This window comes from Poromitra crassiceps, assembly GCF_964638095.1.
Source record: "Poromitra crassiceps genome assembly, chromosome: 19".
Lineage (NCBI taxonomy): Eukaryota > Metazoa > Chordata > Actinopteri > Beryciformes > Melamphaidae > Poromitra > Poromitra crassiceps.
The window spans coordinates 3,377,098-3,397,419 of NC_139646.1; the positions used below are offsets into that span (position 1 = coordinate 3,377,098).

The following is a 20,322-nucleotide window of genomic DNA, read 5'->3' on the forward strand; positions in this document are numbered from 1 at the left end:
ACAATTAGAGAGATTGAATAACACAGTGTAGGAGAAATACTGTTTTGATCATAGTTTCACTGTTATCTCTCTACGCATACCTGCAATACAGTCTTAGAATTCAGGACAAAATCACATGACAAAATTCTCAGATTTGAGTTTTTCAGAAACAGATCTCATCAAGTTAAGGGTCCATTGGTATGTGGACTAAATCAGAGGTCCCTGATATGAAACAGGTTGATAATCACACATAGCCTAAAATAAAAAGCAAACAACTAACTTATAGTGTAGCTAACGTTATTATTAATTCAGTGCATACAAAATAAGTCTAAAGCAATGATTGTCCACATATTGGGTTTGATGGAGCTAGCTGGCTGGCTAACGCCAATGACAGCAGACAGAACCAAAATAACACAGGTTTGGTTTGGTTGGGTTAGATGAACGGTAGTTTGGTTGGGTTTGAGCCAAGCCTTGAGTGAGCAGTTTCATAGGAACTATTTTCTTCAATTCGTATTGGTTGTTGGTTGGTTCAACACAACATGTGCGCGCATGCGCGCTTCTTCTTCTTCTCTAGCCTACAAGCATGTAACTTCCTTGATTGTTATTGTTGATAATTCTATTTAAATAGGCTACATTTTCAGTATATCAATAATGCAATCATTTCCCGAAACATTCCCAAACAAGAAAGGAACATAGTGCACTGCAAAATATTTTTAATTACATTTGTAAAAAAAAAACAAAAATAAATAAATAATGACCCCACGACAAGGCCGCCACGGTGCCACCGACCTGTCTCTTCAACATTTAGCCTGCTAAGTGGAAACAATTACTTTCCTTAAATTGTACAGTTACAGTACAGTGTATTTGTGTCTTCATCATGTTTTTGTTTGTTACATAACGTTCACCTTGTAAGGAAGGTGCATATGACATTTTCATTAAAATTCTGATGGAGATGTCCCCTTGTTTATGATATTCTCAACATTTGGCTATTATGTGCAATTAGTGAGCTCACCAACAGTAACCTAAGGCATATTAAGTGGGTGCAATGCATTGTACAAGAATAACAATATTTACAGCACTGTCAAATTGAACATAATTGCAATATTTATTACCATTTTAAATAATGATCATTAATAAACTCTTCAACTGTGTAGTAAACAATTTTCACAAAAGCAGCACTCCATGCATTGACAGTTAACCTGCGAATAACATATTGCAATAAACTCTTATCTTAGGATTCTGGCAAAAATCATATCTGACCAAAATAACACACGCTCAGATTTGAGTTTTCAGACACAAAATATCACCAAGTTAGGGGTCCATGGGTCTCATGTGGAATAAATTAGAGGTCCCGGATATGAAAAAGGCTGATCACTGCTGTATAGTAATCACAATTAGAGAGATTGAATAACACAGTGTAGGAGAAATACTGTTTTGATCATAGTTTCACTGTTATCTCTCTACGCATACCTGCAATACAGTCTTAGAATTCAGGACAAAATCACATGACAAAATTCTCAGATTTGAGTTTTTCAGAAACAGATCTCATCAAGTTAAGGGTCCATTGGTATGTGGACTAAATCAGAGGTCCCTGATATGAAACAGGTTGATAATCACACATAGCCTAAAATAAAAAGCAAACAACTAACTTATAGTGTAGCTAACGTTATTATTAATTCAGTGCATACAAAATAAGTCTAAAGCAATGATTGTCCACATATTGGGTTTGATGGAGCTAGCTGGCTGGCTAACGCCAATGACAGCAGACAGAACCAAAATAACACAGGTTTGGTTTGGTTGGGTTAGATGAACGGTAGTTTGGTTGGGTTTGAGCCAAGCCTTGAGTGAGCAGTTTCATAGGAACTATTTTCTTTTGCAGTCTCATATAGGAACTAGTTAGCAGGTAGCGGGTGTAGTTCAGTCAAAAGAAAATATTTCCTCCATGAAACTCATAACAAGGTCTGTGGATTATCTTGAGTAATGGGGTTATGATTTCTGGAAAGAGACATTGCTGTTGAGTTTATCAAATGTATTGGCACTTTGAGCACCACAAGCCAATGTGCCATCCAGTTTCATTGTATTGGAGAGAAGGCAGAAACTCTGTGGCCGATATCTCCAAAACTCAGGCAACTAACACAAAACGATATAGATGGATAAATAGCACTACAGGTGAAAGGGAATATATGTATTTTGGATTTTAGGGTGAGGTGTTCCTTTAAAGTGATAATCTCCCAGATTTCAGCTTTGTTCTCTTGGGTGACATCTATGGTGATGAGTGGTATGCAGGTGAGATCAAAACAGTGTTGCATTATGTGACATTACTAATGGCACTATATACTGCAAAGGCTTCCATCAAAGGACAATTTTTAAATTTTTAAACTAGTGGACCCGTGGGAGTTGGACATCCCCCCATGGGAGTTGGACGCCTGGGAGTTGGACCCACCCAGTCTGCTTAGCCAGGAAGGATGACATCACTGATGACATCATCTCTGGAGTGACATCACATCATTAGATAATTAGGGTAATTAATCTGGGTGACCCGCACGGGTGCTCTTTACACTTCCTCAAAGTTTCAGCCCGATCGCACATAAAAACTCTCTCTCTCACACACACACACATATGGACACTTATTCTTATTAGTAGCCTATGAAAATTATGTGTGTTCATTTCCACAAGAAAATAGCAGCTAAGACACTTCACACGGTTTCCTCGCAAGAACACCCTTTTTCTTCTTTTTCTCTTCATCCCACCTTCTCCTCTCCATCTCTTTCTTCTTTTCCTCCTCTTTCCTCCTCTCCTCCTCTTCCTCTTCCAACTTTCTCTGAGCCTCCTCTTCCTCTTCCAACTTTCTCTGAGCTTCAGCATACATCTCGTTTGTGTAGTGCTTCCCCAACCCGTTTTTGTGTACCATCTTCTTGATCATGGTGATCAGCTCTTTGACCTGAACACGGTCATCTGTGTCGTTGTTGTTGAAGGCGTGGTATCTGCCTCCAAATGTATCCCTGAGTATCCGTAGCTCCCTGCAGTCCTTCAGGGCATCTTCGGCCTTTACCTCATCTTTGCACGTGAACAGCAGGATGGTGTAGATGGAGGCGTCAGCTCCATAGTTATCCACGATCCATTTGACAGCCTTCCTCTCCTCCTCGGTGAACCTCATTGGCTTGATCACCAACAGGAAGGCGTGGGGCCCGGGGAGCGACATGTCGACACACTTCTCTATCTCTGTCTTTATTGCTTCTGTTGTCATTTCTGTATCGAACAGCCCTGGAGTGTCGACGACCTTGACCTTGACCTTGACGTCGTCCATGTCCACCTCTCCGCTTTTCGCCCGACAGACGTTGGTCACAGATTTTGTGCCTGGGGCAGATTTGAAGGCGTCTCTCCCCAGGATGGTGTTTCCTGTTGCACTCTTCCCTGATCCAGTCTTGCCCAACAGAACTATCCTCAACTCCAGAGCTGTAAGTGTGTGAGCAAAGTTAAAGTCATGCATACTATTAAGTGAGTCCATTTCCTGACATTATTAGTCTGCAAGGAGTTGAAAAATGCGTTGATTTCTGCATGACTGATTAAGGCTGGAGCAATTGCATGAACATAGACCAGAACTGTGCCACATCATCGAGCGTCCAGCGTGAAGGCAACTGCCCCTTTTACGGGGAAACCCACCGTAGGAAAAGAGTGTACAAGAAGCCGAAAACACTTCAAATAAAACTATTTAAAACGGTTTAATTTGATATAGATATGCCGAGTTTCTGTGCAAGAGTTGCTGTGTTGTTCGTTTCACTAACAATAAAAAAGAAGAAGATCTGCAATGTGTTTTTTAATAGAGTAGGGTCGACACCGCTCGTGCTCTTTTCAGTATCACAGCTGTAGCACAAAGCAGTAAGAGGATCAATGCCGTGTCCACACACACACACACACACACACACACACACACACACACACACACACACACACACACACACACACACACACACACACACACACACACACACACACACACACACACACACACACACACACACACACACACACACACACACACACACGGTCCATCTAGCCACGATCATCTTACCTTCAGCCATGGTCTTGGATCCCTGTTTTCCAGTGTGAAGATGGTGACAAAACAAGCTCCACTTCTCTGCTCTCAGTTCTTCAAAATGTACCTCTGGCTGCTGTCAACAACCCTGTAAATGATAATAAGTTATAATAAGTTTCTGTATGTTTTAAGTCATTGTGTGTTCTAAACAGTCCAACAGGTTCTTTAACTGATAGACAGTTGAGTCTGTAAATTTGGTTGTTTAAAAGGGAGAGAACCACCAAACTTCTGGACTGCATTGAAACCAGTACTGACTTCTATTCCAAGAATAGCCGGGTCAAATTGGTCAATTTTGTTTCAGCTACATCCATTTAATATCTTAAATATATTACGGTCGTTTTTATTGTTCAACATTTGGTGTCATCTGTGATTTTTGGACGGCAAAGTTCCTCTTCTTCTTTTTTAGAAAAAGTGATTTTCTATGTTTATCAAGTAAGAAAATTCAATGTGATTTCAAATACTAACTAAACACTTATACTGGCGTGTTCAGTGACCTGACTGCGGTCATTAATCATTTACTAATGAATTGTTTATGATTATTTCATAAATGTACCGAAAGTTTGTTTGCAGACTACAATCATGCTGTCACGTACAGTGTTGGGCAAGTTACTTTCAAAATGTAATATACTACATATTACTAGTTACTTTCATTTGAAAGTAATAAGTTACTTTACAATATTACTGTCTGTGTAGAGTAACTCGTTACTTATTACACTATTTCTGCATTACTTTTACCAAAATAACAGCAGCAGCAGAATGAACCATCCCAAAAAATAATTTCAACCGCCTTGAAGTCAGTCTAAACAATCCAAAAGTCTAAATGTTATTATTTTCCTTTGTTATTGTCATCTATAGTGGTTATTTCTATTTGCATAAAAACAAAAACAAAATCATTTTGATTAGGAAATTATTGTATCTTTAATATGTGCGTTGATTTAAGATTAAAAAAATGTAACTCAATTTGTAACTTGAGTTACTTGACAAAGTAACTGGTATAATATTACTGAAATCCTAAGTAATAAGTTACATTACTGAGTTACAGCTAAAAGTAATATATTACATGTAATATGTTACTTTTGTAATGAGTTACCCCCAACACTGGTCACGTAATGCTCTGGTGACTTCCTGCAAGACAGTGTTTCTCAGACTCTACTATTATTATGTTGACCTTTTCACCTTGGTCATATGAGATGTTCAGTTGTGCCCTGTACAAACTCCATACTGAACAAAACACTGCAAACTGTACAGAGCAAAACCCTCTCAAGGACCCGTGGGGGTTGCCGGATCCTACTTTGATTTTGCTTTCATTATCGTTTCGTCAGACAAAGTCTGAGGAAGGGGGCATTAAGAAAAGAGATGGTTTACTCAAAGCTGACCTTGTTCTTTCTTTCCATTAATCCTGCACTTCAAAAATGATCCACAGGTCTTATCCACAGGTCATGAGTATCGGTTACACACCCGACCCGCTCCGGCCCCCAACCCCCAACATCCACTGCTTCCTCAATATAAAGAAAGACAGACTACATCCTTTTCGGTGCATCCTGGAGGAGGGGGGTTACATATCTGAAATGGCCTTAGATTGTGCAAGGCTTTTAGATAGCCTACACCAGAGGTTCTCAAATGTTTTTCAGCCAAGGACCCCTTAAAAGATAGAAAATATAATATATATATTTATTTTTATTTTGCTGAAAACTTTTCGCGGACCTCCTGGCAAAGTGCCACGGACCCCTGGTGGTCCCCGGAACCCCATTTGAGAACCACTGGCCTACACAGTGGTTGTATTCAGGTTACCACAAGTCCCATCAACTTTTATGCAATATGCCTTCACTGGAGCGGATACTGGTATACATTTTCCATTACACTGAGTAGGCTAATGATTGAAAGAAGATCAGAAATAAATTGGTAAACCCAAGAAGGACCTCGATTCACTGGAATTGATTTAATTCAGTAGATGCAGACCAACGTTTCGACGCGACAGCGTCTTCATCAGAGATTTTGACTCTGATGACGCTGTCGCGTCGAAACGTTGGTCTGCACCTCTGCACCTGAATCGTGTGCTCCAGGTCCTTCTTGGGTTTACCCATTTATTTCTGTTCTACTACTGTCTTGTCCTGAGAGCACCAACCTCCCTCTGTGGAGGGGCTGAAGCGCAAGACTCTACCTTGAGCCTGAAAGAAGATATTCAAACTTAATTTCACCCACAGCAGCAGGTGAGTGTGAGGCAGGTTTGAACCTCATTGTGAGCAATTTCCACATATAGCATATAGTCTCACTATAACACATTTCAAAATATATTTTATCATCTGCATATCTTCATTTTCTCATAAAGATGTAAATTTGTTAGAGAAAACTTACCCCTCTATGCGCATCAGCATCAGCACCCTTGGGAGACGCAGACTCTCTGGAGGAGGTTGCCCTTGAGGTGGAGCAACTGACCCTCTCGTCTCGTTTGCAGGTAAATATACTGGTGACGGGTGCACTCTTCCAGACTGCCCCTTTATCTCTCTCTCTCTCTCTCTCTGTCTCTCTCTCTCTCTCTCTCTCTCTCTCTCTCAGGTCTGAATAGATCTGCAATGATTCAATCAATCTGTCCAGATAAAGTGTGTTGAATCCACTCATGATTGATTGATTTATCTAGTATCAAACAGTCCATTTAGCTATTTCTAAAATGTTGGCCATTTGAAGCCATATTTAGAGGGATATCTCATTTTAAATTAACATTAGTATTAGACTGTTGTGGTGTCATTATTCAGTTTTAACCATCAATATTTTTGCTCCTTTTCTCATTATGGTAAATACTGTATATTTAGATTTAGATTTTGGTCAATTATTTGTGCTTTTATTGTTATTAGCTTAGTTACTCTACACTAGCTTCTACACTGTTGCCACTTTTCTTGAAAGATAGCCAAATCTGGTGACGCTTTAGAATACACCCCGCAAAGTACAGGGTGTACTTAAAGGATAAGTGTGGGATAGAAAATCTGTACTTACAATGTAAACATGGGGTACAAGATGTGAATTTACCCTGTGAGTACAGGTTACCAAATCTGTACTTACATGCAAGCCAAAATTCTGAGGGGGCGACATTTGGTGGCGACTGGTTAAAAGTCTTCGGCGTGACCTAATGTCTGAATTGATCTGCAATGATTCAATCAATCTGCCCAGATAAAGTGTGCTGAATCCACTCATGATTGATTGGTTTATCTATCAATCAGTCCATTTAGCTATTTCTAAAATGTTGGCCATTTGAAGCCAGATTTAGATTTAGATTTGACATTTCAGATTTGTGATGTTATTATTCCGTTTTAACCATCAATATTTTGCTCCTTTTCTCATTACGGCAAATACTGTATATTTATTTAGAGATTTTGGTCAATTATTTGTACTTTTATGGTAATTAGCTTAGTCACTACAGGGGCAAGAGCTGTATTCTAAAGCAGTGTTAATTATCTCGTAGTTACATAGCTATAGTGTAACTTACAGGGTATGTGGTGAAGTCACATCTTGTACCCTGTGGCAGATGTGGTACCCTGTTACCCTATATGTATGTGTGTGTGTGTGTGTGTGTGTGTGTGTGTGTGTGTGTGTGTGTGTGTGTCACTGCTATAAGGGGGAAATTATCCGATGAACTGATGTTTGCAGCTCTGTGTTGATTAGCCTAATGTTTCCGTGGCATTTTGATTAACTTTATGATTTAATTCCTTTTGGAGCAAATGTTGGTTTAACAAATCTACCTTGACGCTTTACGCTACGTTGTTTACTGGTATAGTGTGAGTAGGGCAGCCAAGTAACATTCTATTTAATATAGCTCAGTGGTAATGTTAGCCCAGTGCGTTAGCCAGGCTGCCTGGTCTCTTCACTGTAGGCCTATATCCTTACAACAGCTAAGAGCTTGTGAAGAACGAACATCCCCACATGTCAAAGCACTTCCCTGAGATATCTATATAAAAACGTTTATTGCTTTACTACCAAAAATGAAACCTCCAGTGTCTGTATAAGCTAACGCTAACCCGTTAGCGATTAGCTAATGGCTGGTGGTTGTGTACACTTGTGTAGGCCCCATGTTATACCCGGGAGTTAACATTATAAAACACATTTCCTGTCAATTGCAGGCAGTTGGAAAACCTGGTAAGTTCTGAAAATATGTCTCTATTATTGTGTTATTCCAGCTATCATTATCGGTTGTTAGGTTATAGTAATATTAAGCCGACAAATAATGTAAAACAGCCGGTTAACACAAGCAGCTAATGCTAGCCTGCGTCCATTAAAACCATTGTGTATTAAAATAACCGACAACGTAGCTGGAGTAACTAATAAAACACATATTTTCTGAATTTACTACTTCAGTCCCCAACCAACGTTACTTCCTCGCGCACCTTTCTCAAAACAATGTCCTTTTTATTGCGGTCCATCGATATGTCTGGTAGATAACAGATCAAAGCAGCTCTGTGTCTTGTCTATGTAAAACTAACGCCAGATCTATAATATAGAGACAGTCCGCATGTCTGGGAACGCCCACAAAATGTTAAACGGCTGGCGCACGAGTGGGGTAAAACCGCTGATATATCTCATGGGCTGACTCACCAAAAGACGGTGCTGCGGCTTTAAACTACAGGTTTGGGGGTTCTAGAGCAGAACACAAGACGTCTGCTCAGATGTGCGTTTACTGCGGTGGTTAAATCCCTGATCGTGTCTGCCTGGGCTGGACTATCAGCTAAATTCTAACTTTGCTGAATGGATAGAACGGGGGATTTTACCCCACCCTGACCCCGCCCCCAGGCTAACCCAGCGTCTATTGTGGGCATTCCTAGAGCCTGCATGGGCGTTCCCAGACATGCGGACTGTCTCTATGAAGAGCCTGTCTACCAATGACGGCTTGAGACTTGCTGCCACAGCTGTCAATCATCCCTTTTTATATGTCAAATAACTACTTAAAAACAATCTGATCAGAAAAATGACCACTTGCACAGGCATTAGCATGATAATAACTATTTAAAATTATACAAACCACCTTTGGAAAAAAAGTAGTCGATCTGACGTGTACTGTGATTATTTCGGTTGTGATTTCCCCATCCACTAACATGGGGAGGCGGGCCTTGTGACCTATACTGGCACCTGCCGCCAGAGCGGCGATCTAACATGCAGCGCTGGCCCGGCGCCACGAGGGGGCGCCAGGGGGCTTTGCACCCTCAGTTCAATTTTCTGCCCCCTCACTTAATTTTTTTTTCTCTTTAACACGTTCACTGCCGTCGACGAGTTAACTCGTCAAAAAACAACAACGGTTGACTGCCGTCGACGAGTTAACTCGTCAATTTTTTTTTTTTTTTTTTTGACGGTGGGACGTGGATCAAACCCTTTTACATCTCCTATAAAAATATGGGAGCTATGAATGTGTATAACCTATTTTACCGACCCAATAAGTGGCGACAGTGCTCTCCAGACTAGAGAAAGCCGAGCAAAAACAGCAGGAAAAAGCGTGAGGAATCCATTCTCATGAAAATGGTTTGGCGAAAACGCTTTCGCGCTGGCGCTGGGAGCTGGCGCACAATGGTGGGGGATTCCAAAAATAGACTCTGGGTGCAACACACTTTGAAACACACAGCAGAAAGCCCAGAATCGCACGCAGCTTCATCCCAGCTCACAACAAACGAACGAGCCGATCCAGACTCGCCCGACGAGCGGCCGCCAGCAGCCAGGCAGCACAGACAGGCAGCAGAGACTCGCCTGTGACACACGCTGCAAAGCCACCAGAGACACACCCACGGAGGGAGGGGGTGGGGGTGCTGTTATGGAGGAAATTACTGTTCAGAACTATATTGTTTAGATGTCTGATGTCTCACTGATGCCAAAAATAAATGGTTAAAGTGACTGTTCTGCCTGTTCTATCGAATTTCACAAAAATGCATTTTTCTCAGCTTTCCTTCTCAGACGCTGAAACCATGCTGTATTCAACTGCTAATGCCTACATAACAGAACATGATAAAAACTAACTCTTTTAGACAGAGAAAGCACACATTCTATTAGTTCTTTTGAGATATTTTGTGTTCACAAAGTCCTAGCAGAAAATAATCCTCGGCTCTTGAAGGATGAGCCAGAATCCTCAAAAAAACCCTTGGCAGAAGCTACCTACTGTATTGAAAAAACTGTTGGCAGTGAATGTGTTAAGAATAGTTCATCTATAAATGCCAGTTAGGCAATGTTTGTACCTGACATGTTTCGGCTGCTGTTTCTGCAGTCTTTATCAAATTTGATCAGTTTAAGTTGATGTAGGCTACCCCCTATAAACATAGCTCTGTTGTTTCAGAATTGGTAGGGAAGCGCTGTTTGCTGTGCTTTGGTTGTCACAAGGTGTCAGAGATGTAGCTATTTATTAAATTTGAACCTCACTGCATGTTGTAGTGATTAAAACACACACACACACACACACACACACACACACACACACACACACACACACACACACACACACACACACACACACACACACACACAGAGAGAGAGAAATCAGCTGCACCCAAGCACAGCATGCCATGAGCAGAGAGATGGAGACAACGCATCTGATCACTTTATTTCTTTAATTTAATGAACCTGGCACTGACTGGCTATTATTTTGTTTAGTTGTTTGTCGATTTTTGCAGCAATTGTTTATTCTATGAGTTTTCATATAGACATATATGTTCAGAGTAATCCAGACAGGTCCCACATTTCACGTTATGCAAAGCTCAGCTCTATTAATGCCTTAATCTGCTGCTGTGAAATAAATGTTTTATTTGATTTTGAATAGTAGTCTTTCTTGTGTTGTTATTGCGCTTTTCAGAGGTTATTATGGTTAAAAAGTCCAGAAATAGGCATAGCGGGTATATAACCTATGTTTTCCGATATAAAAATATCATATAAAAAAAAAAAAAAAAAAAATCGAAAAAAAAAAAATCAGCCCCCTCCCCAGTTATAACCACCCCCTCAGTCATTTCATCCTGGCGCCGGCCCTGATGCAGCGGCTTCACTGAACGGAACTAGAGCTCAGCTATCATGTCGATGCTCAAGACCAGCCACTTTCCGGCTGTACCCGGTTTCCCTCGGTTGTCATGGAGATGACGTCATGCTGCAGCACGGGAGGAACGGCGCAGCCGCAGAACCAGGAGGAGCGAGCGCGATCCAGTTTGATACGCACTCATATTGAAGCTCTCCGCCAGTCTGTCTGTCTGTGTGTCTGAGCCTGACCTGGGAGGGCGAACAGCACCAAACAGAACAGCCGGACTGAACCTGTTATCCACACGGCCGAACTCCAGCTTTTCTCCAGGCAGCCACTCCAAACCTCAGCATCAACATGCGGGAGATCGTGCACCTGCAGGCCGGACAGTGCGGGAACCAGATTGGAGCGAAGGTATGGAGGAGAGATGCGCACACCCACCCACACACCGGCCATTTAAATACGACCGCATAAGGGTTTAATTTGACGGTAGGATTTGTGATTGAATGTAAAAGCTTATTATCCTTGTGGATGCCTAAACGCGTCGGCCTCTCGCCACAGCAAACAATTAACTTATTATTATCAGGTCAATCAATGTGGTCATTGTTTTATTATAAGTACAACAATAGCATCCTTTGGATGGTGGCGAGCCGAGACATCCCCACTCTGTTGTCGCCGCTGGGGGACGGGGGGAGGGAGAGAGAAGGAGATACAGACAGAGGGATGGGTGTGGCTCGCTCAGACACCAATGAACAATGCACTGGCGTCCTTTCTCCCTCGGTATTCATTAACACACATTAGATCGGATTCGACGGTAATTACAGCCTCATAAACATGACAATACGATGACGTTTTGAAATGAACTCCTTTTCTCAAATGGTAGGCGCGGCCTGCACATCCTGCAAGGGCATTACGCACCTCAGTGTTTCTGATCGAGGTCGTTTTAATGAAAATGTTCACATTAGAACAGTGTTATGATACATTGACAGTAGGTTAAATCAGATCATGTAATGCATATCTCTCTCTCTCTCTCTCTCTCTCTCTCTCTCTCTCTCTCTCTCTCTCTCTCTCTCTCTCTCTCTCCTCTCTCTCTCACTCTCCTCTCTCTCTCTCTCTCTATCCCTCTCTCTCTCTCTCTCTCCTCTCTCTATCCCTCTCTCTCTCTCCTCTCTCTCTCTCTCTCCTCTCTCTCTCTCTCTCTCTCTCTCTCTCTCTCTCTCCTCTCTCTCTCACTCTCCTCTCTCTCTCTCTCTCTGATCTATCTGTGGACCTCTGTAGTTCTGGGAGGTGATCAGTGATGAGCATGGAATCGACCCAACAGGATCCTACCATGGAGACAGTGACCTGCAGCTGGACAGAATCAGTGTCTACTATAATGAGGCCTCAGGTCAGGACTGTCTGTCAACACACACACACACACACACACACACACACACACACACACACACACACACACACACACACACACACACACACACACACACACACACACACACACACACACACACACACACACACACACACACACACACACACACACACACACCAGTTTTAAAGGGCCCATATTTTGCTAATATAATAATATAATGTATTATTATTTTATTGTTGGCCTCCTCTAGAGTAGCTTTGCATCATTCATATTTCGAAAAACTTGTTGTTTATCTTGTACTGGCTCTCACTGCCCCCCCTTCAGTTCACCCTCTGTCTGAAACGCTCTGTTTTAGTCTTCTTCTGTGTTTGTGCTGGATGGGGATATGGACTACCATAGTGAACCGTCTGTAGCTTCCTACACGTTATAGCCACACGCAACGCTACAATATCTGTCATCTGTCTGTCTGTCTGTCTGTCTGTCTGTCTGTCTGTCTGTCTGTCTGTCTGTCTGTCTGTCTGTCTGTCTGTCTGTCCATCTATCTATCTATCTATCTATTTATCTAAGATAGATAGATAGATGGATGGATGGATGGATAGATAGATAGGGGTGGGGAGGGGTTTCATGGGGGTAACATTCAAACACTTTCACCTATTTATTTGAAGCTTAGTTCACGTTTAATATGGCCATCCAAGATTGTAACAGCATAATATATGATACAAAATTAAGAAATGCATCATAGGGCCCCCTTTAAGATAGCCTCCTAATATGCCATAAGCCATTTTCTTTTCTTTTTTCTTTCTGTTTTGAATCAAAAGGCTTGACATGTATTCTTTGTGCAGGTGGGAAGTATGTGCCTAGGGCCATCCTAGTGGATCTGGAGCCAGGCACCATGGACTCTGTCCGCTCCGGCCCCTTCGGACAGATCTTCAGACCCGACAACTTTGTCTTCGGTACGGACATGACTGACCGGCCACACTCAAAACACATCTTGCTTATCACATACAGGGTTCCTACGCAGGTCTGGGGGGGGAAAAGTATTAAACATGAATTTGATCATTTCCAGGTATTGAATGGGTTAGTTTGGTAATTTGGGGGGGTCTGGAAAAGTATGGAAAATGTGGTTCTGGTCACGCTGCTATACACACACTGTAATTATAACGTGGGCACTATGCGGCCCAGGTGCCAGAGCCTGGCCGACCCTCATGATGGTTCTGCCTGGCCGACCCTCATGATGGTTCTGCCTGGCCTGGGAGTCTAAAACAAACCATCGTCTTACTTATGAAGCTGTAGGGAAAAAATATCTGATGAGATGACCTAAATTGGCTGTTTGGAGTGATTTTCAATATAAAAAATGTTGAAGTATAAGTGCAGCTGTTTTGCTATACTTTAATCTAGTGATGCAATTAGAGGTTGTTGTATATAGCTGCAGTCCTTAGGTTCTCACACAGGCACAGAAGGTACGTGCTAGTTGACCGTCGGCTTGGTGTTTGCAGCGTGTTCAAGTGCAAATTCTTGGCCCCCGAAAAAGGCAATGTAACGTCTGCCTTTGTTGCCGCTAGTTCTTTGAAGTTGGGTTGATTGTGTTCCGGCCTTTACAGTAGGGATGCACGATATATCGGCAATCATATCGGTATCGGCCGATGTTGGCCATTTTTTAACATATCGGTCATATCGGTATCGGTCCGATGTTGCAATGTTAATATCGGTTATCATTATCAGCCAAATTGTTCACATTGATATGAAATAATGCAGTAAATCTATGATTTATGGGCTTTTCCAAAGGCTTTGCAAATAAAGGAATGCATAACTTTTTCAAATTCAGTGTTAACATGTGTTTTTCAGTATGTACAAAATGTGATGATCATAAAAATGTGGTTTTATACAGATCATATCGACATCGGTAAATATCGGTTATCGGCCATAACAGCAATGTTAATATCGGTTATCGGCAAAATTTTCATATCGGTGCATCCCTACTTTACAGTGAACCCGTTTGTGACTAAAACTTCATCCTTTTTGCACCCAGGCCAGAGTGGAGCAGGAAACAACTGGGCCAAGGGCCACTACACAGAGGGAGCGGAGCTGGTGGACTCCGTCCTGGACGTGGTGAGGAAGGAGGCGGAGAGCTGCGACTGCCTGCAGGGCTTCCAGCTCACCCACTCCCTGGGAGGAGGCACCGGCTCCGGCATGGGAACCCTGCTCATCAGCAAGATCCGAGAGGAGTACCCCGACCGTATCATGAACACCTTCAGCGTGGTGCCCTCTCCTAAGGTACCGTGGATCTGTTAGGCCTCGTGTCACGCTAGTTTGGTGGTTTATTTTCTACTAGAGCTGCAACGATGAGTTGAGACAATCAATTGTCAACTAGCTTTTGTAATCGATTAATCGCTTAGACTAATTAAAAAAAAATACTAATATTATCTCGTTCCAGCTACGTGCATGTGGATATTTTCTGGTTTCTTTAGTCTTCTATCACAGTAGACTGATTCTCTTTGGGTTGTGGACCGTTGGTCAGGACAAAAGAAGACATCCGAGGATGTCATCTTGCGGTTTGGGGAAAAAGTGATCAACATTTTGTCACCATTTTGTGACATTTTATAGACCAAATCACTAAATCATTTAATCATAATGGACAGATTAATCAATAATGAAAATCATCTCAAAGAATAAAAATGTCTTTCTCTCCCTATGTATGGTCACAAAGAAGGTAATCACGAATAATTGGATTTCTCCAAACACACCAAGTCAGAAAGAATGGATCACTGAAGCAATAGAAAGGATTCAATTAGAAAAGGTAGCCTTTGGATTGCAAGAAAATGAGACAGAATATGCTGAAACTTGGGCACCACTGGAAAGATACTTAATTATAAATGATAATTAATTAATTAATTAATTAATTATAATTATTAATTATAAAGGAGAGTCTCCCTTTCCTCTTTTTCTTGTTTTCTGCTTGCTTTATGATTAATATTACCTTCTGTGCGAGAAAATGTGGCAGTTTTAGGCCTTCTGTCTTTGCTGCTTTGTATTTTGACATTACAGTTTGCATGTTCTGTTAAAAGGAGATAGAGCGAGAAAATGAGTTTTGAGGGATAGCAGTATGATTTATGACTGATGTTGCCCAAATGGTGCTCTGGTAAAAGGTTAGGGCTCTATCGTCGCAAAGGCGGTAATTTTGCGTTAGCGCCCGTTTGGCGCCTGAATAGCGCCGGGCAAAGCCCTAATTGTGGGCGTGTCACCCCGCTGCGCTTGGCGTCACCTCGGTGCAAACCTCCATATAGGCGTGTTTATGTAAGTATAAAGTAAAGTAAAGTATTGACAGGACGGTGTGATCATGTCCATCCCCCTTAAAAGCCACAGCGTCACGTCAGCAGCTTCCCCCTCGCTGAGCGGAACAGAGTGAGAGAGAGAAAGAGAGGGGGCGAGAGAGAAAAGAGAGATGGGGAGAGCGAGAGGGAGAAAGAGAGAGACGGGAGAGAATGACAGAGAGGAGAGAGAGATGGAGAGAATTGGAGGATGAACAAGTTCGGATTAAATATAGATACACCATTAGAAACTAATACAAAAATTGTGATACCGGAAATTGGTGCTGATTGGAACGATAATCCATTTGAAACACATCAAAGGGCTGCCGCGCTACGCAGTTATGCAATGGATAATATGGTGTTATATATATGTCCTCTTACTGTAATTAGACGTTTCGTTCATATAGGCTATAACATACACATGTCAAAAATATTTGTTTCTTTAATAGGGTAGGATGTGTGAGATTTTAATTCTAGCCTATTTCAATAGCCTATATCAGAATTGTCCACTCGGGTTAAGCTATTGACTGCGGTCACGCCATCTGCGCTGTGGAGAAGCATGGTCTTCCATGCGTGCAATTTTTGATTGATTGATATCTTTATTGATTCAATAAAAGCAGAATTGTGCAAGACAATACAACAAAACAATATTGATCAAAAGGAGTAAAACACAATAAAGCCCAAGGGCTTGTTTCCATTGTGGTCGTTTACAGGGACCAATTGCAGGGAAAGAGGTTACTGATCGGCACAACTTTCTCAAAAGTAATCTACTGTTATACACCTAACACCACAGACCTGTATGGTCGGGTATTATGTAACCTAATAAAACCATGACAAACGAATTATCATTTTAAAATCAAAGTGTGTTTTTTCTGCAATGTAGGCTAATAGTTGAAAAGCATTCTGGCATTCTGATGAGGGAAGAGTGTGTGCGCGCGAGAGGTTTTGGAGAGAGAGGGACATCCATGCCGTGCGTAATGTATCCAAGCGAGGATTTCCTGCGCTGCACGGAGAATACTGCATGTGCTCAGGCGCCGTGGGGTTTTTTAGGGCTAAGAGCGCTATTAGGTGGTCTTAAAATTGCGCGCACCCAAGGACATTTTTCCTAACAGCGCGAAAACAGCTAGTTTGGCATGGGCAATGCCCCAAACCTGTGTTTACGCTTGGAACCTGGCGCTGGTATCTTGGCCAGAGTGCAAAATGACAGTTGCGGGGAGGCAGACGATAGCATTTGAGCATTTTGTCGCAAAGGCCAGTATTTAGCACGGACACGCCTGGGCCACGCCTACACCTGTGTCTGCACTTAGATTCCAGCGCAAAACTGGATGGTGGAGGCAGACGATAGCGTAAGACGCAGGGAATATGGCAGGTGCGCAAACGATAGCGCCTGTACGATGACCGGGCCCTTAGTTTAGAGTTGTAAATTCGTTTTGGGCTAGGGGTCAGATATGGGGTGACTCTCTTGTGTGTTGATTGCTATTTTGTAAACTGTCCTTCTATCCGTCGAGTGAATTGACAAGTTCGTTTATTCGTGATATAATGTATTTACTGTCTGTGCTTTGTGAATTCATGTTTTAATTATGTTTGTATTTGGTAATAAAAAAAAAATGAAAATAATTGTTAGTTGCAGCGCTTGCTTAGCTCCTCCTTCATCCTCCTCTCCCTGCAGGTGTCAGACACGGTGGTGGAGCCCTACAACGCCACGCTGTCCGTGCACCAGCTGGTGGAGAACACAGATGAGACCTACTGCATCGACAACGAGGCGCTCTACGACATCTGCTTCCGCACGCTGAAGCTGACCACGCCCACCTACGGCGACCTCAACCACCTGGTGTCGGCCACCATGAGCGGGGTGACCACCTGCCTGCGCTTCCCCGGCCAGCTCAACGCCGACCTGCGCAAGCTGGCCGTCAACATGGTGCCCTTCCCCCGCCTGCACTTCTTCATGCCCGGCTTCGCCCCCCTGACCAGCAGGGGGAGCCAGCAGTACCGCGCCCTCTCCGTGCCCGAGCTCACCCAGCAGATGTTCGACGCCAAGAACATGATGGCGGCGTGCGACCCGCGCCACGGCCGCTACCTCACCGTGGCCGCCGTGTTCCGCGGCCGCATGTCCATGAAGGAGGTGGACGAGCAGATGCTGAACGTGCAGAACAAGAACAGCAGCTACTTCGTGGAGTGGATCCCCAACAACGTGAAGACGGCCGTGTGCGACATCCCGCCGCGCGGCCTCAAGATGGCCGCCACCTTCATCGGCAACAGCACGGCCATCCAGGAGCTGTTCAAGCGCATCTCCGAGCAGTTCACCGCCATGTTCCGCCGCAAGGCCTTCCTCCATTGGTACACCGGCGAGGGCATGGACGAGATGGAGTTCACCGAGGCAGAGAGCAACATGAACGACCTGGTGTCTGAGTACCAGCAGTACCAGGACGCCACGACCGAGGAGGGCGAGTTCGAGGAGGGAGAAGAGGAGGTGGCCTGAGGCTAAACTCACCCCTTCTCATCATTCCATCCAGCCAGCCATCCACTTACTTCAGTCCTGCTCTGCTCTTTCTCCCACTTTCTTCTTGTTTGACAACACTTTTTTCCACCACTTCTCTTTCTCTGTACTCCTCCTGTACTGCCTCTATTTCTTTCTTTCTCTCCACCTCTCTTCTCTCTTCCACAGTCCCTTCCCTCCAGGCAGAGTAGGGCTCCCAAATGCACTCTCCCATCTCAGTGCTCATTTAGAGGTAGCTTAAAACACAGGTTTAGAGGTAGCTTAAAACACAGGTGTACTTGTTCATGTTTATTTATCTTGTTCCATAAAACAATCCCATACTTGTCACTTATTCTAAAGAGCCGTTGCTTTCAACTGACTGGTTTGGCATTGATTGAAATAAAGTTGTGGGAGAAAAACCATCTCGTCTTTGTGTGTTTGAAGTGCTTCTGGGCGATACCTTTTTCAGAATGCTATTCTTCAGGGTAGAAAGTAAATTATATTTACATTATGTATAATAAATAATGAACAAGCGGATATCTAAGCTTATGTATTTTTTTTTTGAAATAGGCCAATCAGAATATCAAATCTTTTGCCTTAGAGAAACTCCATAATTTTGTAGAGGCCCAAATTCGGGTTAATTTTGGTGGCACTATTGTAAAGGTAGCCCAAAATGGAGGTTTGCAATGTGTATGAATGAGAGACACTTAGGTTATGACACCACCAGGGGGCAGTATGATATCTGAATAGGTAGTGCATTTCCAGTGTCTAGTAGTGCAGCAACCGTAAATATTGTCCTGACAGGTATCAAGGGAATCAAAGTAAAATACACTATAGCCTATAAGTAAACACTGGATTTTTAAGTGTCTTCAATTGAACACTGACATGACTATAAATATGACGTCATGTCATGTTGTCTTTTTGACGACATAATAGCTAAATAAAATGACCTCTTTCCATCTAAATAAGGAAATGAACAGATCGTCAATCGCAACTCTGACTTTCCTTGAGGGGAATGGATCCATTCTGAAGCCCAGTTGTTTCACAGCTGTGTCCTGTGCTCGTGTGATGTGTAATGCAGCTACGGCTAGAGGGAAGAAGGGATGATTGGTCTTATACAAACTTCATTTGAAGAGGAAGTTATACCTATTTTTATCTTGTAGCTGCACATTCAGGTGCGTGTGCACACATGTGTGTGTGTGTGTGTGTGTGCGCGCGCGCGCGTGTGTGTGTGTGTGCACTGCATTTTTAGGACTGTAAAAACACAGAAAGACAGACATCAAAAGGGAAAGCGAGAGAAAATTGAGCTGAATGCTGAGGATTTAGAAATGTGGTACTGAAAAACGTCATAGGACACACACACACAAGCACACACACACACACACACAAGCACCCACACACACACACACACACACACACACACACAAGCACCCACACGCACTCACACAGATCAGGAAGTGTGTCGCTCACTCCAGTGCTGATGGTGCAGCCGGCTGCTGCTGCTGCCTGTGGCTGTTTATAGAAATCTCCTCTCCACCAGGCCTGCTGAAGATCTCTGGTCTCCTGGACCCCCACATGGACACAGGCACACACAGGCAGCATGGGCTCCAGACTGAAGTAAGTTTAACATCTCTTTTCGCTCTACCTCCATCATCTCTCTGCCCCTTGTGTCTGTCTCTGTTCTTGTGGCTTTTACTTCCTCTCACAACGGCACAGGAAGTTTCCTGCACACTGCAACTTTGCCCTCGATCATAGAGTTACCAAACACTTCACGGTGCAGCTTATTCAAAAGCAGAGCAAAATCTGATTGTGATTTTCACGGAAGGTCACCCTCTTGAAAGTTTTAACATTTTCAGACTCAACTCTCGCTGTAGATAGATATGTTCCGTCTGTAACGGGTACATCACAACTTACCATTTTCCTAAAGCTAACCCAGTTCTTTCAATGGGGAGAAAAATCTCCTTGGTTTCGGCAACTTGGGAATAGTGTAATATGAGATATGCCTCACTGCAAGGCCACATGTAGGCCTCAGCATTTTGTTTGCTGGCTTACAGGTAATACAGGTCAGTTGCTCTCGTACGTTTTCATGTCAAGGACCCCTAAACCCACACAAATTAGACCATG

At 43.0% G+C, this 20,322-nt stretch overlaps 3 protein-coding genes across 7 annotated transcripts in view; 2 read left to right on the forward strand and 1 right to left on the reverse strand.

Annotated features, from left to right (window-relative positions):
• Positions 1 to 2,665: 2,665 nt before the first annotated feature.
• On the reverse strand, positions 2,666 to 3,469 carry LOC310793475 (GTPase IMAP family member 4-like; the record flags this gene model as incomplete). Its single annotated transcript, XM_083655279.1, has 1 exon — positions 2,666 to 3,469. One exon carries the CDS (start codon positions 3,467 to 3,469, stop codon positions 2,666 to 2,668), a length of 804 nt encoding a protein of 267 aa, XP_083511405.1.
• A 7,923-nt stretch (positions 3,470 to 11,392) lies between these two features.
• On the forward strand, positions 11,393 to 18,395 carry LOC310793769 (tubulin beta-4 chain-like). 2 transcript variants are annotated; one of them, XM_083655655.1, is made up of 5 exons: positions 11,393 to 11,459; positions 12,324 to 12,432; positions 13,257 to 13,367; positions 14,444 to 14,688; positions 17,392 to 18,395. In XM_083655655.1, the coding sequence occupies exons 1-5, from the start codon at positions 11,403 to 11,405 to the stop codon at positions 18,199 to 18,201; spliced, it is 1,332 nt and encodes a 443-aa protein (XP_083511781.1). In that variant the 5' UTR covers positions 11,393 to 11,402; the 3' UTR covers positions 18,202 to 18,395. The 2 variants fall into 2 exon arrangements, with proteins under 2 accessions (XP_083511781.1, XP_083511782.1); XM_083655656.1 differs by having other exon boundaries at positions 14,444 to 14,523; positions 18,085 to 18,395.
• Positions 18,396 to 19,677: 1,282 nt separating this feature from the next.
• The window catches only part of dennd1c (DENN domain containing 1C), a 17,443-nt gene continuing 16,798 nt past the window's right edge, over positions 19,678 to 20,322 (forward strand). For all 4 annotated transcript variants that reach the window (XM_083655621.1, XM_083655622.1, XM_083655623.1 and 1 more), the window contains exon 1: positions 19,678 to 19,815. In XM_083655621.1, the coding sequence (XP_083511747.1) occupies positions 19,799 to 19,815 (17 nt within the window). In that variant the 5' untranslated portion in view covers positions 19,678 to 19,798. The remainder of the gene's footprint in view (positions 19,816 to 20,322) is intronic.